Source organism: Sinocyclocheilus anshuiensis, unplaced genomic scaffold (genome assembly GCF_001515605.1).
Source record: "Sinocyclocheilus anshuiensis isolate Anshui unplaced genomic scaffold, SAMN03320099.WGS_v1.1 scaffold1284, whole genome shotgun sequence".
In the NCBI taxonomy this organism is placed as follows: domain Eukaryota; kingdom Metazoa; phylum Chordata; class Actinopteri; order Cypriniformes; family Cyprinidae; genus Sinocyclocheilus; species Sinocyclocheilus anshuiensis.
In genome coordinates this window covers 110,216-130,744 of record NW_015546083.1, presented here as the reverse complement: position 1 = coordinate 130,744, position 20,529 = coordinate 110,216, and the positions used below count along the sequence as shown (strand labels likewise).

Below are 20,529 nucleotides of genomic sequence, written 5' to 3'. Positions count from 1 at the left end.
AAACATACTTACAGTCGCTGATTCAGAAGCGGCAGATTGTCATAGCAAAGTCAGAATTATGGTCGTCCATAAAATGCATTGCTGTTCTGTTGTAAGTAATCTTAAAGATTCCTAAATGCATCTACTTTCGGAAGGCCAAATAAAGTGCTTTTACTTTCGCCTAGAAACACACAGCGTCTCCCTGACATGGCTGCTTCAACACTAACTGCGGTTACTGAAACCACGCCTTCTTTTTTTGCATGAACATTTGGGCGGCATTACGCAAATATTTCCACATAGTGAGGTAGATATGTGGGGGCGTGTTAGAACGAGCCGTTTTAGGGGGGCGTGGCAGAGTCTTAACTTTGATAAAGAATATCTCTTTGGTTTTGAGACTTTAGTCTTTGCAACTTCAGGGATCTTATCTATGCACAATCAGCTTGTAACATTCCAAAGAGAAAGGAAAACTTGAAATCGCATCATATGACCCCTTTAAATTGTACTGGGAAATAGTTTGCGTAAAATCGTCCCAGTACTTTAGTACTGTACATTTAGTTCTGGAACTAAAGCGGTGCGAAAGGCCCTTTAAACTACTATATATAATGCTGAATATAATATGTAATAATGCAATGGGGGAATTGAAATTTGTTGGTCTTGAAAATGGCAAATGTCAGATTGTACTAGTGAATTAAAATGGGGCTATTATTTTACTGAATAATCATGCCCTGCCATTAAAAATTTATATAAAAAAAAAAAAAGTGACAATGCTTTTTAAAATATACAGTATTGTATAAATATAAACACTTTTTTAATATATGTAATCTGACAGAGCATATGTGTCTAACATAATTCTGCTTAACTTATATGTTTAACAAGTCAAAACTTCCTATTGACTACATTCATTCATTCATTCATTTTGTGGTGTTGTTTAAAGTATCATATTTTGAAAATAGTATTGTGTACCAAACTGAACCATCGTGACATGATTGTATTGTTACTCCCCAGGTCATGAATTGCAGACATTCAGACATTTTATTATAGAGTCATTTTTGAGCTTCTGCTCTAATCTGTTGAGTGCAAAGGCCATAGCTACAGTTTGTTTTTAATTTCAGTTTTGTTTAGTGTTTTTAGTTTTCTTACTGATGATGTTTCACAAATCTCTCTTTCTTACTGCTAATATTCTACAGTGTTTTGGCTTTTAACAGGCAATATGATGGAATGGTATCCATAGCATCTCTATAGGAATCCATTGTTTTAAATTTATTTAAATTCATTTTAGCACCAAGTATTTGCGTTTAGTGTATTTTTTGTATGGTATAAACCAGTTCGACCACCGCTTCCATAAGCTCTTGTGAATGTTCAAATCACAGACATGTGTTGTGTGTTGACAGGAGGAATGCCAGCTCCGAAGCCAAGCCCAGGCTCACAGGAAGGTGCCATGCCAGCGCTTCACAGCATGGAGTCGGACAGCACTGCAACCAACATCCTGGCTTCTGTCAAAGAACAGGTAAGAACCTTCTTCAAACGCATTCTTGTTTCTGATAGTCAATGGTAACCAAAACTCACAGAAGCAAGGAAGTCATAAAGGATTTGGAATGATAAATGAGGGTGAGTAACTGATGAGAGAATTTTAATTTTGGGGTTAACTATCGAAAAGTGCAAGCATTTCTTCTAGATTGAAAAGTTTACTTTACTTAAAGTATTTTTACTTAAAGATGTTTGGTGCTAGGGTACTTCCTCAGGCAACGTTATTCAGGGATGTGATTTTTCCATATTTGTACGGTTTTATGTATTTTTCAGACCTGAGAAGTACAGTGGAGATCAAAATTAGAGAACAACCTACAATTTCCTGAATTTCAAGGTCACTTCTTAGTCCTATTTGAAGTTATCCTAACAGGAGTAGAAGGGCAGTTTTTTATGCTTATTTCATAAATTAATTGTATTCAGAAGCACAGAAGAAAAAACTTAAATAAGATATTTGAAAAAACTCTGATAAAAATTAGAGAACATTTACAGATACCTCCAAGTTATAGGTGTTAATCTGGCACCTGGTGCTAATTTCCTTAATTATATGTCAATGTTATATGTATGCTGGGCCGCTCTAAGGTGACTGAAAGCCTGCGACAGGAGGTTGTCCAGATGAAGGCTAAAGGGATGACCCTTTCAGCCATTGCAAGAGAAGTTGCTCATTCCAAATCTGTGGTTTCTCAAATATTGCAGCTTTACAATGACACTAGTTAAAGTCCCCCCAAAAAGGCTGGTCGTCCACATAAGATAAATGCACAGAAGAAAGGATAGCGCTGAGATTCTCAATGGGGAATCGATTCAACACTGCAGCTGGAATTGCTTGCCAGTTCAGCACTGAACAGGGTGAGGATCTGTCTCGGCACGTCTAAGAGAAGTCAGACTGAAAGCACACACTGCTGTGACCAAGCCTCTCATCAGCAGAAAGAATCAAAAGGCTACACTCACCTTTGCTGAGAAGCATGTTGTGTGGAGAGAGGAGAACTGGTCCAAAGTTCACTTTAGTGATGAGAGCAAGTTTAATTTATTTGGGTCTGATGGGGATGTTCAGCGTCAAACTGAGGAAAGACTGAACCCTGAGTGTGTAAAGAAGTCAGTGAAAGGTGGAGGTGGAAGTGTCATGGTTTGGGGGATGTTTTCTGCAGCAGGACTTGGGCCTCTTATACAGCTACATGGAAAAGTGAATGCAAATATTTATCAGAACCTCCTTCAGCAACATGCAGTTCCTTCCCTGCAAGCATCTCCCAATCAGCCTGCAATTATCATGCAGGACAATGCACCCTGTCACACTGCAAAACAGGTAAAGCAGTTCCTTGAAGCCAAGAACATTGAAATAATGAAATGGCCGGCCCAGAGTCCTGATCTAAACCAGATTGAAAATCTCTGGAAAATCCTTGGCGACAAAGTTATGGCTAAGAATCCCACTACAGTTACCAAACTATGGAAGAGAGTGGAAGAAGAGTGGACCAAGATCACACCAGCGCAGATAAACTACTGATGTCCTGCGGCAGCAGATGTGCTGATGTCATTCAAAGCAAGAGCCTCTACACTTCCTACTCATTTCTGAAAGCTGTAACCCTGCAATCAAAAAGTTGTGTTTGTAATAAACTAATTCATCAAGATGAACTTTAAACTGACTAAAATTGCTTCCAGCTAAAATACAAGTCATATGTCCATAATAATGCTTTCCAGTAAAAAAAAAAAAAAAAATGTCTTGTCTGAAAGAGGAGAGAAATATGCACATATTGAGCAACATTTACAAGCAAAAAACAGTCTAAAACCATTCTAAACAAATATGGCTGTGGATTTTGATGTGAGAGGACAACAGGGACTTTTTCTCTGGAGGAATCATTATTATGGATTATAGACTTGTTTTTTGGCCAGAAGCAACAGTTTAAATGTAAACATCTTGAATTTGGACTAATTATAAATACACAGTTTTGTTCTTTTTCTTTTTTCTTTTTATTATTTGTGGATTATTGTGATGTTTTATCAGCTCTTTAAGATAGATAGATAGATAGATTTGTTAGATAGATTATTTGTCCTCAGATAGGAATTTCTTTTTCATTTGATCACAGTAGTACAATCAGAACAATCACAAGACAACCAAGGGAAAAAAAACACCTTTTTTCAGTTTGGCATGAGCCAAGAAGGTACTAGCATAAACAAGTGCAAATTTGGCCTGGTGGTAGCGCTAGAGAGTTTGAGTTAGAGACTCCAAATTTGCTATGTTTAATGTTGAGACTGTCGTCTATCTGTGTGTTAAATTTCATAACTTTCCTGCAAGCAGTTCTATGGGCTGCCACACTCATGAAGAGAAAAAAAAAAAGAAAATGAAAAAGAAGAAGAGATATATTAGGTGCTTTGCCCCTAATAATAATAATAATAGTAATAATAATTAAAAAAAACACCTGATCACACTAATCTTAGTTGATCAAATGCCTGCTTATTAATTTTGTAAATTTTGTATAAGTATGTTTGTGGCAATATGGATATGAATCCATACCAGCTTTTGCATCTTGCCTACAAATTTTGCACCTTGCCTGCACCACACCTCCAGGTGGCACTGCTTCATTTGAACCTGCTCCTATGCAGCTGTGCACAAGTGCATCCATTGAAGATTCACCTCCCTCCTCAGCGACGCAGCATGACCTTCCTGGTTACCTCCCTACCCCTGGAAAGGAAATCCATCAGCTCACTCTGCCCATGTGCAAGGAAACTGGGACACATTACGGGACCATATGCGAAACCATGAGAAAACTGTTGGTGAACTCACCCAAGAACTTAAAACAACATCTGCACACCATGACACCTTGATGGCTCAACTTGCTGATAAACTAGAGCACAACCAGCAACAAGTGCTCACGTGCATATCTAAAAATAAAGAGTATGTTAAGGAAGAGATTGATCAACTTGTAAAATCAGTGAAAATTAACATTTCTGATGAACTTCATAAAGCTCAAACTACTTTTGTATCTGAGGTGAGGTTCATGATGGAACAACTTCAGGATGAGCTTCAACAGGATATCAAAAACCTACCTAGTAACTCTTCAGAGAAATCATGACCAAATGTCCACAGAGCTCACTCAGTGCACCCTAACCACCAAAACCCTGTGTACAGCTGTACAGGATCTACAAACTGAAATTGAGCAAAAATTCGAAACTCTAGAAAAACAAATGGCTAGTTTACAGCTGAGAGAACCATCACCACCTTCCTCTGCTGCTGATTCACCTGCAACACCAGTGTCTGGTCCAATGCCTTCCCCTCCTCCAGTGGCAGACAGTCGGATGATGCTGACCCATTGCTGTATCTCACCCGATGCCAAGACTTCTTAGCGCTACATCCTCTTACCGATGCTGACATCCTTGCCACTTTCCGCTCTGTCCTTTATGGCACCGCCCGAGACTGGTGGGAAGTAGCACGATCATCTGTAGGAACATGGGATGAGTTTGAGTCTGCTTTCCTTTCTGCTTTCCTTTCAGAGGACTACGAGGACGAACTAGCAGAAAGGGTCCGAGCAAGAACACAAGGTGAAAGTGAAAGCATAAGAGACTTCGCATATACTTACAGAGCTCTCTGCAAGAGATGGAAGCCTTCCTTATCCAACAACGAACTGGTGAAAATGATTTTAAAGAATATTAAGCCATACCTCGCTAGCCAGCTACGCAGTCGGGTGAACAATGTTGATGAACTTGTGAAATTAGGCCAACAGCTTGAAAAAGATTATGAACAGCAACAACAATATGAAGGACAAATGGGTTTCAAGCAACCCACAACCATGCCCCAAAGATCCATCTCCAATCGGCCGGCAGAGAAAGAGAAAGCACCTTTAGTGCAATGTTGGCGGTGTAAAGGACATCACTCACCTGGCCACTGTCCTCACTTTGTCTCTGCTCAGTCCTTTCAACCTACCCCTCAACTCCATCCTTCCAACAGTAAGCGAACAACATTTGCAGTTCCCAAAACTGGTGGACCTCCTACCAATCACTCTGTTTCTGCCACATTCACCAAAAAGACCCCAAAAACTTGTAAGAATACACCACCACTTGCAGCTGTTCCGCAACAATTAGTTGTACCTCTGAGTATTGGTACCTGGAAGGGGAAAGCTATTGTTGATACAGGTGCAAGTTACACTCTTCTGCATGAGAATCTTTGTAAGGAGCTTATTGCACAAAGACTTCTTCCATGGACTCGATGTCCTCTCTACCTGGCCAATGGAGAAGCAGAAATTCCACTAGGATGGGTAAACGTATCAATCACTCTTCATAAAAAAGCTGTTGTTCTTCCTGCTAAGGCTTTAGCTTATGCTGTCGTACTAGGCTTGGACTTTATTTTCTCTAGTGGCCTGGCTTCCATCTTTTCCACCATTGACCTTAAAAGTGGTTACTGGCAGGTCAGCATGGATCAAGAAAGTAAATCAAAGACTGCTTTCATTACCCCATGAGGTCTGTTTCAGTTCAATGTGATGCCCTTTGGGTTAAAAAATGCCCCTGCTTTTCAGCGGATAATGGAGTGTGTATTGGGAGAATTACGTGGAAGCACCTGTTTTGTCTATATTGATGACATAATTATTTACTCACGATCTGTAGCCCAGCATTTCTTCGATCTTCAGTCTGTCCTCCACAAGTTGGAAATGGCAGGCCTAACGATCAATCTGAAAAAAAGTCAGTTTTGCTTACAAGAAATAACATTTCTTAGACATGTTGTAAGTACCAGAGGAATCTCTGCAGATCCAAGCAAAGTGGAGGCCATACAGTCCTACCCTGTGCCTACCAACATCAAAGAGGTCCAGCACTTTTTGGGTTTAACCGGGTGGTACCACCGGTTCGTACCAAACTTCTCCAGAATTGCTGAACCTCTGAATTCATTGAAAAAAAAAAGGTTGTACATTTCATTGGTCTCTGCAATGTCAGGAGGCATTTGAAGCACTGAAATCTTGTCTCACCTCTCCTCCCATCCTTGGCCATCCTGACTTACAACGTTCCTTCACAGTCTACACGGATGCCAGCGACACTGGTTTGGGGGGCAGTTTTAACCCAACGAAAGGACCAGGGTTTTGAGCAGGTTATCACATATGCCAGCAGAACCTTGAACAAAGCAGAAGCCAATTATTCTACCACAGAAAAATAATGTTTGGCTGTAATCTGGGCTCTCGAGAAATGGCAGCACTATTTGGAGTACAAATTGTTCATGGTAGTCACAGATCATTCAGCACTACAGTGGGTAATGTCTTCAACGAAAACTACAAGTCGTCTCATCAGGTGGGCTCTGCGACTTCAGAGGTTTGATTTTATCATAGAATATCGCAAAGGCAAATTGAATATGGCACCTGATGCTCTGTCAAGAATTCACCCCAGTTGTGGCCTCTACACCAGCCACCAGGAGAAGCCAGAACTTCCGATGTCTCTAGCTGTCATCTGGGAAAAACAGCACAAAGACCCTGTAATCACAAATATACTTCAAGCCTTAGCAAACAACGAGTCTAAAACTCACCAGTCGGAAAACCAAGTGCACTACCGAGTGTACATTCCTGAAACTTTGGTATCATCCATCCTACATCATTACCACTCAAGTCCCTGGTGTGGCAATGTAGACATTTACAAAACCTAGAAACGTATCCATGATGTTGCATTCTGGCCTGGCATGTGGACTGACATAAAGCAACATGTTAAAAGCTGTGTCAAGTGACAGACGTTAAAAGGACAAAATCAGAAACCTGTGGGAAAACTACAACAGACCATCACCACCCACCCCAATGAAATGCTTGGCGTAGACATCATGGGGCCATTGCCCAGTAGCACTCAACAGAATGAATACCTCTTGGTCTTCGTCGACTATTACTCCCGCTGGGTGGAATTTTTCCCTATGCGCAACGCAAATGCTCAGTCTGTTGCATTACTTCTCCGGAAGGAAATTTTTACCCGATGGGGGGTACCGGACTTAATCCTGTCAGACAGGAGTGCACAATTTGTTTCCTCGTTGTTTCAAGAACTGTGTCAAAAGTGGAGCGTTAAACCAAAACTGACAACACCCTATCATCCACAAACTAATATGATGGAAAGGGTTAATCGCACACTCAAAAGCATGATTTCAGCTTATGTGGACAACAATCACAGAAAATGGGACCAATACTTGCCCGAACTCCGCTTTACCATCAATTCAGCTGTTCCAAGAAACTATTGGAATGTCTCCTGCAGAGCTTCATATGGGAAGGAAGCTGCAGAGCCCTATGGACAAACTGCTACATGGTACAAATTTAACTCCAGATTGCCCATCTTACGAGACCGTCCGTCATCTCGCTGAGCTCCAAACCAAGACTATGGAATGCTGCAAAAAAGCACAAAAAATACATCTCCGGAATTATAATAAAAATAAAAGAGATGTTACCTACAAGGAGGAAGATCGTGTGTGGATGAGAAATTATCCACAGTCTAGTGCTCAACACCACTTTACGGCTAAGCTAGCTCAAAAATGGAAAGGCCCTTACCGTATTTTAAAGCAGTTGGGACCACTTAACTATCGCATATCACTAGAATCCGCAGGTGAGGATGTTCGCACGGTGCACGTATCCAACCTGAAGCCATGTTTTCCAACTGCTGCAGAGCTGGAACAGCAGGAAAGAGGGAAAATCCTTGAATTATTTAAAGAATCCTCTGATGAAGAAGAGTTCTTCGGATTTTAATTCACTCCTCTACAACCACAGGTTGTCTTCTCCAGGGGGGGAGAGTGTGGCAATATGGATATGAATCCATACCAGCTTTTGCACCTTGCCTGAAAATTAGGAGGAAATGGCGGAAACGATATAAAAGAGAGGCAAAACGGAAGTCTGGGAGTGAGCGGAAGGGAACAAATGTGACGAGAACGGTACATGAAGGCAAGTGTGGCTAAGTGTGTCGGATTATTTGCTTGCGCAGACCGGGTGTGAACGCTAAAACTTCAGAGAAAATTGGTTGTGCATTGGTTACCGGTTGCAACGTCATTCCAGACTGGTTCGCCTGCCACAGAGGACTCTGCAGTTTCATTCTCAATGTACTTGTTGATCGTGTCTAGATTGAATTGAACAAGTGGAAAAGCATGTGGAAAGCCTCTCTCAATGAAGTAATGCTTGTTTTTTTTATTATATAAATGCAGTGAAAAAGAAGAAAAAAACATTGTAAGATTTTGTTTTCCTCCATTCATTTTCTTCTGATGTTTTTTGTGTGCATATAATTAAATAGTCTGCTGACTTAAAAATAAATGTTTTTGTGAAGGATGTTATTTAATTGATTTGTATTTTTCCTTGTGTGTTAGTGTGCAGGTGGCAATTTATGTATCGGTGTTTTTTTTGAGCTTTACCGGGAATTGATAGAATAAAAAAATAAATAACTCTTTTGACTTGGCAAATTTTGGAATTCTTTGCCTTGTCTGGCGCCCAAACAATTTAATTATTTACCTTAAATACTACTATTTAACTTTGGGGGGCCACCACCGTTACATGTTAACCCGGGTTTTACAGTGTACAGAGTGAAATTACAAAACCTGACTCCCCAAATAAGAATATTGTGAAACATGGAACAAGATAAGCTAGGGTTATTTTATACCAGGGTTAAAAAAGACACTAGGTGATCTAAGTGTGAAAAACTGAGAGAAAAGTCATATTCTATTCCCGTTCTCCCTCTTTATGGCGCAAAGCCAAATCCTATTGTTGACTAGTGTCAACAGGAAATAAATCTCTATTGGAGAATACCTGGCCAATGTCATTTCCTCTTCCTTTAAAAGGAATTTCCTGGAAACTTTCACTCGTTTTGTTGAAATACTCGCCCAAAGTAAAAGTAAAGGAGAGGTGAGAACAGGAGAAGCTTGTTTAATTGAGCAGCGTTTAGACAGTTTATCCCTCAGACTGTTAACCACCCCTCTAGCAGTTTAACCAAGGAAGAAGTGAGAAAGAGAGCGAGGGACGTCAGACCGGGAGGTTTTCCTGTGACTGTAGCGCAGAGCCGACTGTTGTAAAAAGGCTGGGATGAGTGATGTCACAGTAAGTTTACTGGTGTCTTGCTCTTTACTAGTTTTTCTTGCTTTTCTTGTCATGCTTTCTCATGGTTTTGCCCTGAGGTTTTGGAAGAAATTTTGTTTGATCACTTAAATCAGTGCTGTTGCAGAATGTGTGTTATGAATATGTGTGTTAGTTTAGCGTACGAGTTGTGATATTAGTGTTGGTGTGTGTGTGTGTGTGTTAGGGGTGTAACGGTACACAGAAGTCACAGTTCGGTACATGCATTTGGTACATACATTGTACATTCCTGCTCATCTTAATATTTATTAAGTCTACAGTATACTGTCCTGCACATTTTATTGCATTCTTATTTTTTTATCTTACTTTTTCCATACCTATATTTATATATAATTTTATTGTGTTTGTATTCTTTAATAATTGCACTGTCCATGGAGCGGACCTGACTTACATTTCACTGCTGGTCATGTATTCTCTATATAACCATGTATGTGACGAATAAAAATCTTGAACATACCTCGGTTTCAGGGTCATGGTTCAATACATGTTCGGTACAACAGGAAATTAATTTTTTCATTCATTTTGAACAGACAGTAGTGCTACACACACATGTAGCATGAACAGTTGTTTTGATTTGAATTAGATTGTATAATTTCAAGCAAAATCAGAATGGTCTGACTTTAGATTTGTGAAATTATGCTACATAAGACACCTGCACAAAACAAAAACAGCAGACAGTCTGAATGAAAATGCAAATTTATTTTCTGACAGCAGGTGGCGCTTAAGGAACAGCAGCGATATAGAGTTTCCTTGGTTAGCGCTGTAAACAAAGCAGCGCTGCGCTTATAAACACTACTTTAATATGCATTATATGGAGGTAAGAGGAAAAGAAAATGCCATTTCTGAAGACGGTCAGTTCCTCTCAGAGATACATTCATATAACCCCCCACATATTTGTCTTCCTATATTTCGAGCATCGTGATCTGCCTGGTACAGTATTTTCTCCTCTTTACAGACTTCATAAAAATTCCACACAAATTACATTTTGATTTCAATGCAGTTTGTGTGCAATTCTGGAACAGAGATCAGCCAAAATAAAAACCAGTTCAGATTTATAGCCGGTCAACCGAAACTTTCCCACACTTCTGATTTAAAACAAGCAGGTGGTTCTTCGAGCTCTTGCATGCCATCTGAACTCTCTGTTCTTGTTTTGGGTTGGTGTGTAGATTGTCTCTTCTTCTGCTCTTTCCTGTTGTGACTGTTCCTGAATCTGCATTGATCGCACTAACTGTATTCATCTGACATCTGGCATGAACCGAACCGTGACATCCGTACGTTACGGTTCGGGGCGAATACATGTACCGTTACACCCCTAGTGTGTGTGTGTGTGTGTGTGTGTGTGTGTTTGCCACGATTTTGTATATGTGTTCTTGTTTCGTGGCCTTGGGGGGGCCAACCATACCTTCGGTAGATACACACCATTGTGTTGTTTTGTTCACTGTGTTAGTATGTGCACTTTTAAATTGTATGCTTTGCAACCAGGTGATTGTCTCTCAAAAAAGTTTTTTTTTTTTTAAAGGTATCTTTTGTCAGTGTGTGTATGTGCTGCCTGTGTCATTTTGATACATTGATAGAGAACTCTGCCTCTCAGCTGTTGGGTAACACATTTAAGGCAGTGGTTTGCAATCCTGGTCCTGGGGACACACCACTCTGCATGTAGAGTGCTGCAGCCGTGACATAAAACCTATGGAGAAATATATTTTGAACCATAATCCCAAACTACTACAACTGAATTCAAAATGATGAAACATATTCATTTCTGTCACTTCTTTATACAAGGCATCACAACTAAATATGAGGGAAAGTGTGAAAGTTGTGTTATTAACAGCATTCACTATGCTTTGCGCTCTCTGATGTCTCTATATAGATATAGCTATATATACACTGTAAATTATTTGACCGTAAATTCACAGTAAATTACTGGCTACTAGTTGCATTACTTTCACAGTAAATTACTGTATGTAAATTTACAGTAAATTACTGTGAAGGAGCTACATTACTTTCACAGTAACTTACTGTGTAAGATTCCATCGTATTACTGTGATTTAGCAGTATTCTCCCGCAGAATTACTGTATTTAGCTGTGAAGTTACAGTTGATGTATATCAGATTACTGTGATTTAGCAGTATGCTCCTGTAGAACTACTGTATTTATCTGTGAAGTTACAGTTGATGTATATCAGATTACTGTGATTTAGCAGTATGCTCCTGTAGAATTACTGTATTTAACTGTGAAGTTACAGTTGATGTAATCAGATTACTGCAATTTAACAGTATTCTGCAGTAATGCAAATTACTTGCCAGTAATGTGCTATTAATGTACTTAAATTTTATATTTTAAAATACTGTAAATTTGACATTTTCATGTGTTAACCCATTAATAACCTATAACATGTTAAATTCAAATAAACACAAAAACACAATAAATTGTTGTGAACATTTATTCTTACACATTTATTTTGCTTCTCTCCATTGAACGAAGAGACACTATAAGAACATATTTAATGACTAACTTACTGCATAACTGCATGCAACTTAACACCGAGCCAGTGTTTGGTTGGTCTGTTCTGGACGAAACACTGCTTACATTCTAGACTGTCATCCATTCAAAATCAACGAGTTTTCTGATTAGTGTGCAGACTTGTTGGTTGATGTGACCTCTCTGCCTCTTTGACTTCATGCCTGTCTCTGGATTTATTCCCAAGAAGCACCTATAAACAAAAAGGCAGAGGAAAGCTGTTAGTTTCATTCAAGTGGGATGAAAAAGGTGTCATTAACCAGTCACCACCTTTAGTAGATCACAGCTGTTGCACTACAGAGCAAAACTTAAGTTAGCTCAGTTTGAACAAGGTGACATTACTGTGGTTCTATGGTTAAATCTTAAAAGGGTGACAAAATGATTACAGATATTTAAAAAAATGAAAATTGAGAAGAAGCCCAGCTAACGTTACTAATTTGAGATTAATTTACTCTATCTTTGCCCTAATCTACGACAGTATAATTTATCTGGTTGATAATATAAAATACATTTCCTAGGTGAAAGCCACAGCTTTCCTTACAACTTTATTCCTCAGTGGTCACCGCAGAAAAAATGCTGAGGAGAGAATAGCAGGAAAAGAGAGAACGCTGTTAGCTCTAAGAAAAGCTCATGTTAAAGTTAACAGATAATTACCTTTTTTTTTTCAAATAAGGCTTCATGTCTCAGTTAGATATCAACTTAATACGGTACAATTAATACTACAACCAACCAATGTCTGTTCATTTCTTGTTTAAAAAATTGGCGCGCTCAAACCTATGCAAGAATGTTAACCAAAACCTACAACTACTGTAACGCTATTTGGTTAATACTTTTAAATTACATGCACTATCAGATATATATATGAAAAACAGTCATTAAATTGACAGAATTTGACATTTTAACACTTACCGCTGAATCCGTCGATGAGACCTCGGCGGAGAGATGAAAAATCGCGCGCAAATTCACAGTAGTTTCCTGTAACTGCCCCGCCTGCAGTATTTTCACAGTGAAATTCTGAATACGTTATTATACTGTGAAATATCACAGTTAAAGCCTGTGAAGTGATAATAATGTAATTTACTGTGAAATATTACAGTAACATCTTGTGAAATCCTGGAAATAATTTACAGTGTATATATCTTGATAGATAGATGCGCATACACATATATATCTGTATTATATATGTATTTCCACCATGTTTCAAACAGACATGTACCCGGATGACCTACTACTTCCACTGAGATTCTGAAGTGCACATCTAGTTGATACTTTACTATCCCATGAGGCCACAGGAGAGGAGTTATGAATAGCAGTGAAGTAACGCAAATGATGCCATGAGTCACATGACAACGACAACATTTATATTTATGCGTTTAGCGCACACTTTTATCCAAAGTGACTTGCAAAAGATTTCTCTTCTTTTTGAAAGATGTGATGGGCTCAGCTTTTTGAGTGGAGTTTGGCAGCTCATTCCACCAGAGAGGAACAGAGAGGGTGAAGGTTTTAGAGATTTACGTTTTGCCTTGTTGTGAAGGAGCAGCAAGGCACTGCTCATTCAGTGACCTGAGCTGGCGGGAAGGAGCGTACATTTGTAGTAGTGGATTGAGGTAGGAGATGCTGTTCCAGGCAGAGTCCAGAAAGCCAGCATCAAAACCTTACATTTGATTTTGTGGCCGGTGGAGTGAGAGCAGGAGGGGTTTAACGTGGACTCTCTTTGGCTAGTTTATTTTTTCCTAATGTTGTAAAACATAAACCTACATGACCGGACCGAGCTCAGTTGGTCATCACCTTGCTGTCCTTGTTGGCCTGACATGGCATTGCAGGTGTACGTCTGGATTTCACCATTCATACTATATAGAATGTACTTTTCTAACAGTCGAGAATTATGTACTCACTATTTTGAACGATCAATCAAATGTAGTACCTACTTAGTCAGTGTGTGATTTTTAGATGCAGCTAATGTGTCAGAGAAGAGATAGATGCTGTATAGAGATTACAAGTGCCCAAACCTTGCAGTTTGTTGACATATCTTTGTTTTCCTTCTGTTGAGAAGGGATCTGAATATTCATGGCTTATGAATACTGTGAATACACCCCTACTGTGAACAGCAATTGGAGATGACAATTGGTCACTTCTGTCGCATTAGCTAAAAAAAAAAAAAAAAAACCTTGGACGTGATTCGGATATGTTAAAGGGTCAAAAATGCAAAGTAACACTTGGTACCTTCATGGTCAAAAATGAACAACGTAGGAAATGAATGGGATGTACAAAAAATACGGAAAACAAATTAATAGAAAAAATATCTCCATAAAAATTTTATAAATAGTGTAGTATCATAAAATCCCCCTAAAATTCTAAATGACAATCAAAAAATATTATTGAACAAAAATATATGAGATTAGCAGATGAGATTCGGCACTGAGTTGACGTTCTTCATGGAGCTTGCTGGCTAGCCTAATCAGTCAGTTGAAATAGATTAGAATGCTTGTGATTGTTTATTGTAACTTCAGTGTCTGTATTCCTACCTTTCGGAAACAGCTTGTGGTGCAGATATGGTAATCTGGTCTGCTCTCTTAGCCCATTGATAGACACACACACGCACACGTATTGACAGAGAGGGTGTAGTGGTTTGTTGTTCAGGTGTCGCTTTATGGCTGTGCTGTGTGTGTTCTTTGAAGGGTTACTACATTGTCATTTATCAGATGTTTGATTATCCAAAATACTGGACATCTGCTACAGTCAGAGGCCCACTGAAATGCAGGGTCTGTTTAAAAAGATTGCTGACAGGGTTTGAGTTGAGTGGATCAGGTCTGCTAATTTCCTTTTTGGGGACAGTGGGAGTGTAAAGCTCTGATGTCAACAGATTGTTCTCTAGAGCGCTGCTCCCTCTGTGTGTTGAGAATTTATAGTTGTCACCTTTTAGAGCAGTGCATTATCTCCTCAGTGCTGCAGGACAGAGAACGTACTAACTGTAAGGTATATAGCACTATAGGGTGCGTGTATGTGACATGATTACTTTCAGTGTTTGTTGAGGGCATTTTAAAGCATTTTTTTATGTTTTATGTTACATGCAGTGCATGTGTTTACTGCTGGCCTTCATTTAGAGTCTCAATCACGATACTGATCTTCATCAGAGACAGAGACTGAGTGTGTGTATTGTGTTTAGGAGCTGCAGTTTGAGCGTTTGACTCGGGAATTGGAGGTGGAGCGACAGATTGTGGCCAATCAGCTGGAACGATGCCGACTGAGTTCAGAATCCCCAGGAGCTGCTAGTGGCGGGTACACTCTCTGACACACTCACACTCACACTCACAACACAACACGACTGCGGCATTACCCCGCTGACCACTGATAGTGTGCTTTTACATAACTCTTTTTTTTTCCATTTAGTATACTGAAAAAAGTGGAAGAGAGTAGAAATTAAAAAATGTGGCCACAGCAGTTTCCATTTTCCAAAGGGCCAGCTTTCCACCAATACATAATCATCATGCCAAAAGAAGAGCAACGTAAAAGTTTTTAATACATTTTTAATAAAATAAAATAAAATAACTTTAATATTAATGAAAATGTCTAAAATACTCAAAATAAAATAAAAGTATCTATATTTTTATTATATATATTCATATCTATTATTTTTTATTGAACAACATACAGTTCTTGAATCCTCTAGAATCACATAATGAATCATGATTAATTTATTTATCAACACTCCTAGTTTCTGTTAATAAAGAAAAGTTTGAAAACGAGCAACTTTGTCGTAATTAGAACAGAAATACAAGAAATAATAAAATAATGTATGCTCTTATCATTTTGTGGACAAAATCCCCCGAATTTCACCCCGATCGGGAGCTGTATGTAGGATATGAGCGCCCATCTGATTTCAGTGCAGCTAACCTCATGTCGCTTCATGTCATGTCATCGTATTCAATTACCATCTTTTTACAGTAGCTCACCTGTCATAGTTTAATGAGTGGGTACTGTAAAAAGATGGTCACTGTAAAGTGTTTTTAAAACCATTTTCATAGTTATAGTTTAACGTTATATTTTCGGCTTGGAAAATCTGTTAATTTGACTAGAAACACCAGAAATCAACATTTGTTTTTAATCACACTCTCTTTTTCTTGTGCACAATTTGCTACCAAAACAATACTACAACACCGTAATCTAAGGAGAAAAATAATATTTTCCGTGCTGCTTCTCCCTCATAAAAACCTACTGATAGTGAGGAGTCTGCAATACTTCGCAAATTGCTGTTAGATTACTGAGTACTACTAAATACTAAATATTAAATTAAAAACCCAACAATTGGGAGAGTGGAGTGGAAAGTAAGGAAAGTGGATTTCGAATCTGCCCTTTCCACCAAATTGTGTATAATTCTCTGATTCTGATATTAGGAAAAATTCTGACTTTATCTTTAGATATTCTAAAACAGTCTAAACCAGAGGTGTCCAATCCTGTTTTTGGAGGGCCACTAATAGATCAATATTAATAAATATCTGTAAACACCAAAATGAGCATAACACATAAGCATCTTAAGCTAAGTGAACTTTCATTATTCCAAGGTCTGCATTTATCCGTTCCTAAATGAAGCAACCATAAGGTTTAAATGATGTTCAGTGTATAAAAAGTTGTGTATATGATATGCAAGGAGTGAATAATAAAGTATATAAACAAAGCCAGCATTAGAATATGTGTTGTCAATAGCAACAGCAGCTGTGAGGATACAGCAAAGCATTTCTTTCATGACAACATGTTGTAAAACAAGTGAAAACAGGCACCTTATGGTAGAGAAAGCTAACAAGATTCATGCAGTGAATCTGTTTGTTCACGTAGTGGCAATTAAAGGGTAAAAAAAAAAGTTTTATATCTTAACAGAGATATACAGGTTCCACATCCCTGAAAAAAATGTTAACAATTGTTTATTAATAAGGGGAAATTGTATGTTTTATTACTGTGCTGTATTGTGCAAGGCATAATGTACATCCAGCCTTCGGGTGATACAAGACCCCTTCACTTCCCGTTGTGGTCCTGATCACCCCGTCTAGGTTTATTCTGCAATAGCAACCAGCAGGGTGTACATTATTCTGCTTATTACACAGCTGCTTCCCACTAGGGGTGTAACAGTACACAAAAATTATGGACTGGTAGTACGTACCTCGCTTTTGAAGTCACTGTTTGCTTGGTTGGTTGTACAATTTTCTGTAAAGCAGGGGGAGGGAATATTAAACAAGAAACTGCTTATTTTTTTCTTTTTTGTTAAACAGTGTATTACTGAACAAATTGTGGCTCTGTCTTTAAAAAAATCTATTAGAATTAAACATTTCTTAAGGATTAAAAAATCTATGCCAATGATGTAACTATATAGGGAACCCTATTACTTGCAAATTACTATAATATTAAAGGTTACAATTAAAAACAGAATCAGAGGTATTAAATGAAGGTATAAAATAATAAATAATTAATTAATTAAGGTATCACTAACAGGTTAAGTAAAATATAATGAATATGTAGGCTAATTGCAATGTGGGAAGCGTGACAACGGAGTAGAGGATCCAAATGCGAGCTTTATTCAAAAGAGTGGTCAAAACAGGCAGGGTCAAAAACCAACAAACAGGTACAATCCAGGGCAAAAGAGTAATCTACAAAACGGGCAAGGGTCAGGGCAGGCAGCAAACAACCAAAAACCAGATACACAGTCCAGGGATATAAACACAGGCAAGGCAAAAGTTTGAAAACACAGGAACCAGGAAACGCTACAGGCTAGCAATACTCAGCACTGTGTGTGTGGATAAGTGCAACCTTTATAGTCTTCCTAATATGTGACAGCTGTGAACTGATGATGAGTCCAGGCAAAGGATTATGGGAAATGGAGTCCCCCCATGAGGTGACTGGCAAAGGTACAGGATGGAGTGCCCTCTAGTGTAGCTTGTGAGCACTCCAGCTAGAGATCGTGACAGAGCCCCCCCCCCCAAGGAGAGGCTTCCAGACGCTCCTTAACAGGAACAGACCAAAGTCTAGGAGGGAGGTGGAGCGGAGGCAGAACAGGGGGAGGGATGGAGGGTCAGGTCCATGAGGACAGGGAGGAACGGGACTGAGGCAGAGCCAACGGAGCAGAGAGCCAAGGAGGAGCTGGAAGCCAGGATGGAGCCGGCGAAGCAGGAAGCCAGGGTGGAGTAGAAGCCCACCAAAGCAGAGCAGGCAGAGTTGAAGACCAGCAGAGCGGAGCTGAAGACTACCACAGCAGAGAAGACTGAACCAAAGATCCCCACTGCGGAGCAGATGAGCACCAGGGTGGAGCTGCTGGGGCTGAAGACCACTTCAGCGGAGCTGATGGTGCAGGAAACCACCAAGGCGGATCACGCAGAACTGGAACAAAGAGCACAGAGGGGTTAACAGAGGCCGTAACAGGACAAGCAAGAGTTCATCAATGGCCTCCTTGGCCATAACAGGACAGTCAGAGGGTTCACAGGCAGCCTCTTTGGCCGTAACAGGACAGGCAGATATTTCACTTACGGCCTCCTTGGCCATAAAACGACAATCAGAGGGATCACAGGCGGCCTTTTTGCTGCGGCTGGACCGGCAGAGAGTTCAAAGGACAGACGCCGCCGCCTCAGGAGTTTCTGCAGCAGAAGCCGCCACCTCGGGAGGTGTTGGAGCAGACGCATGCACTGGAGCGTATTCAAGGGCTGGAGCAGACTCTGGCACGGACTCGTGGACTGGAGCGGGCTAAGGAGGAGTAACAGAGCAGTGAGTAGCCCAAACACACAGGATGGCGACCGCCATTACAGGGAACACTGAGCCTAGGGCAAGAGTCTCTGTGATGACTCGTTCTGAGGCCCTTGGGATGTCTGCTGCTCGCACCGACATCAGCGGTGGATCCTCCACACTGGATGCCGGTCTCGGACACCTTGGGACTGACCTTAAGGCACTGGGCATGGTTGACATGACATGAAGAGACTCTGGAACGGTGGCCATCTTGAGCAGAGACTCTGGGCTGACAGCCATCTTGGGAAGAGACTCTGGAGTGGGAGATACTGCAGGAGTTCTGTGTTGCTCCTCCACAACACCCACAGTAAATGCAGAGCCACTCAGTTGCAGTGCCAGATCTATGTAAAACTCCAGTGTCCAGTGAGGATCATGCAAAGGCATAAGTGAGCTGAGCAGTTCAGATAGCCCCCCCACGAAAAACTATCATCAGGCATTCCTCGTCTATACTAGTCAAGTGTACCAGCTCAACAAATTCCCTCACGTAGTCCTCGATGGGCCGATCTCCCTGACGGAGGCATATAATTTGTGCTGCTGGATTCATATTTTTGCTGGTCGTTAAATAAAGCTGCTGGATCCGGGTGTGGCAGAGTATTCTGTAACGTGGGGAGCATGACAACGGAGTTGAGGATCCAACTCCAGCTTTATTCAAAAGAGTAATCCACAAAACAGGCAAGGGTCAGGGCAGGCAGCAAACAATCAAAAACCAGATACACAGTCCAGGGATTAAAACACAGGCAAGGCAAAAACGAGAAAACACAGGAACTTGTGGGCACTCCAGCTATATTGGTATATTATACAGCTATAAATACTCCTATAGCGTTCATTTCTCTAGTGAGCTGTGGCGCCTGTCACACACATCAAAGCAGGGCCGTAGCCACAAGGGTGGATCAGAGTGGCAGCTACAACACTAAAAATGAGCTTTGCCACCTGAAGGCAGAGTATGTGAGCAGAGGTAGAATTACAGTTAATTTTATTTTTTTTTTTTAATAGCATTCATTAAATAAATCAAGGAAACAAATGTTTGATCAAAATGCTGTAACAACTGTAACCTTGTCATTATATTTTTATTACTTTGTTGTAAGAGAACTACCGGTAACTTTCTAAGAATGATTGACACAAACTTGTTCATCTGTATAACCATATCAGTATTATAAGGTATCTGCAATTAAAATTGTAAGTAAATGCAATTTAAAGCCCTAAAAACTCGCTTGAAAAGACATTGTTTAAATATTTACTTAAAGGGGTCATATGATGCGATTTAAATTTTTCCTTTCTCTTTGGAGTGTTACAAGCTCTTGGTGCATAAAGAAGATCTGTAAAGTTGCAAAGACTAAAGTCTCAAATCCAAAGAGATATTCTTTATAAAAGTTAAGACTTGTCCATGCCCACCTAAAACGCCTCGTTTAAACACACCCCCACATATCTACGTCACTGTGTGGGAAGATTTGCATAACGCCGCCCAAATGTTCATGCAAAGAAAGAAGGCGTAACTTTTATTCTCGCTGTAGTATTGTTGCCGCCGCCGCCATGAAGGCGCTGTTTCATTGTGAAAGAGAAACTACTTTGTTTGGCCTTCCAAAAGAGGACGATATCCGCTTCGTCATGCCTAGAGCTGATCCGTGCTGGTCGCTGAAGAAATACATCAACTTCGCGCTGTCAATCGCCGGATCGGTTTTCACCGTGGACGAAG

At 40.0% G+C, this 20,529-nt stretch overlaps 1 protein-coding gene across 4 annotated transcripts in view; it reads left to right on the top strand.

Annotated features, from left to right (window-relative positions):
- LOC107699959 (plakophilin-4-like) overlaps positions 1-20,529 on the top strand; it is a 102,919-nt gene that overhangs the window by 33,527 nt on the left and 48,863 nt on the right. For 3 of the 4 annotated variants that reach the window (XM_016501422.1, XM_016501421.1, XM_016501423.1), the window contains 2 exons: positions 1,371-1,486; positions 15,238-15,350. In XM_016501422.1, the coding sequence (XP_016356908.1) occupies positions 1,376-1,486; positions 15,238-15,350 (224 nt within the window). In that variant the 5' untranslated portion in view covers positions 1,371-1,375. The remainder of the gene's footprint in view (positions 1-1,370; positions 1,487-15,237; positions 15,351-20,529) is intronic. The other variant, XM_016501424.1, reaches the window with a different exon arrangement.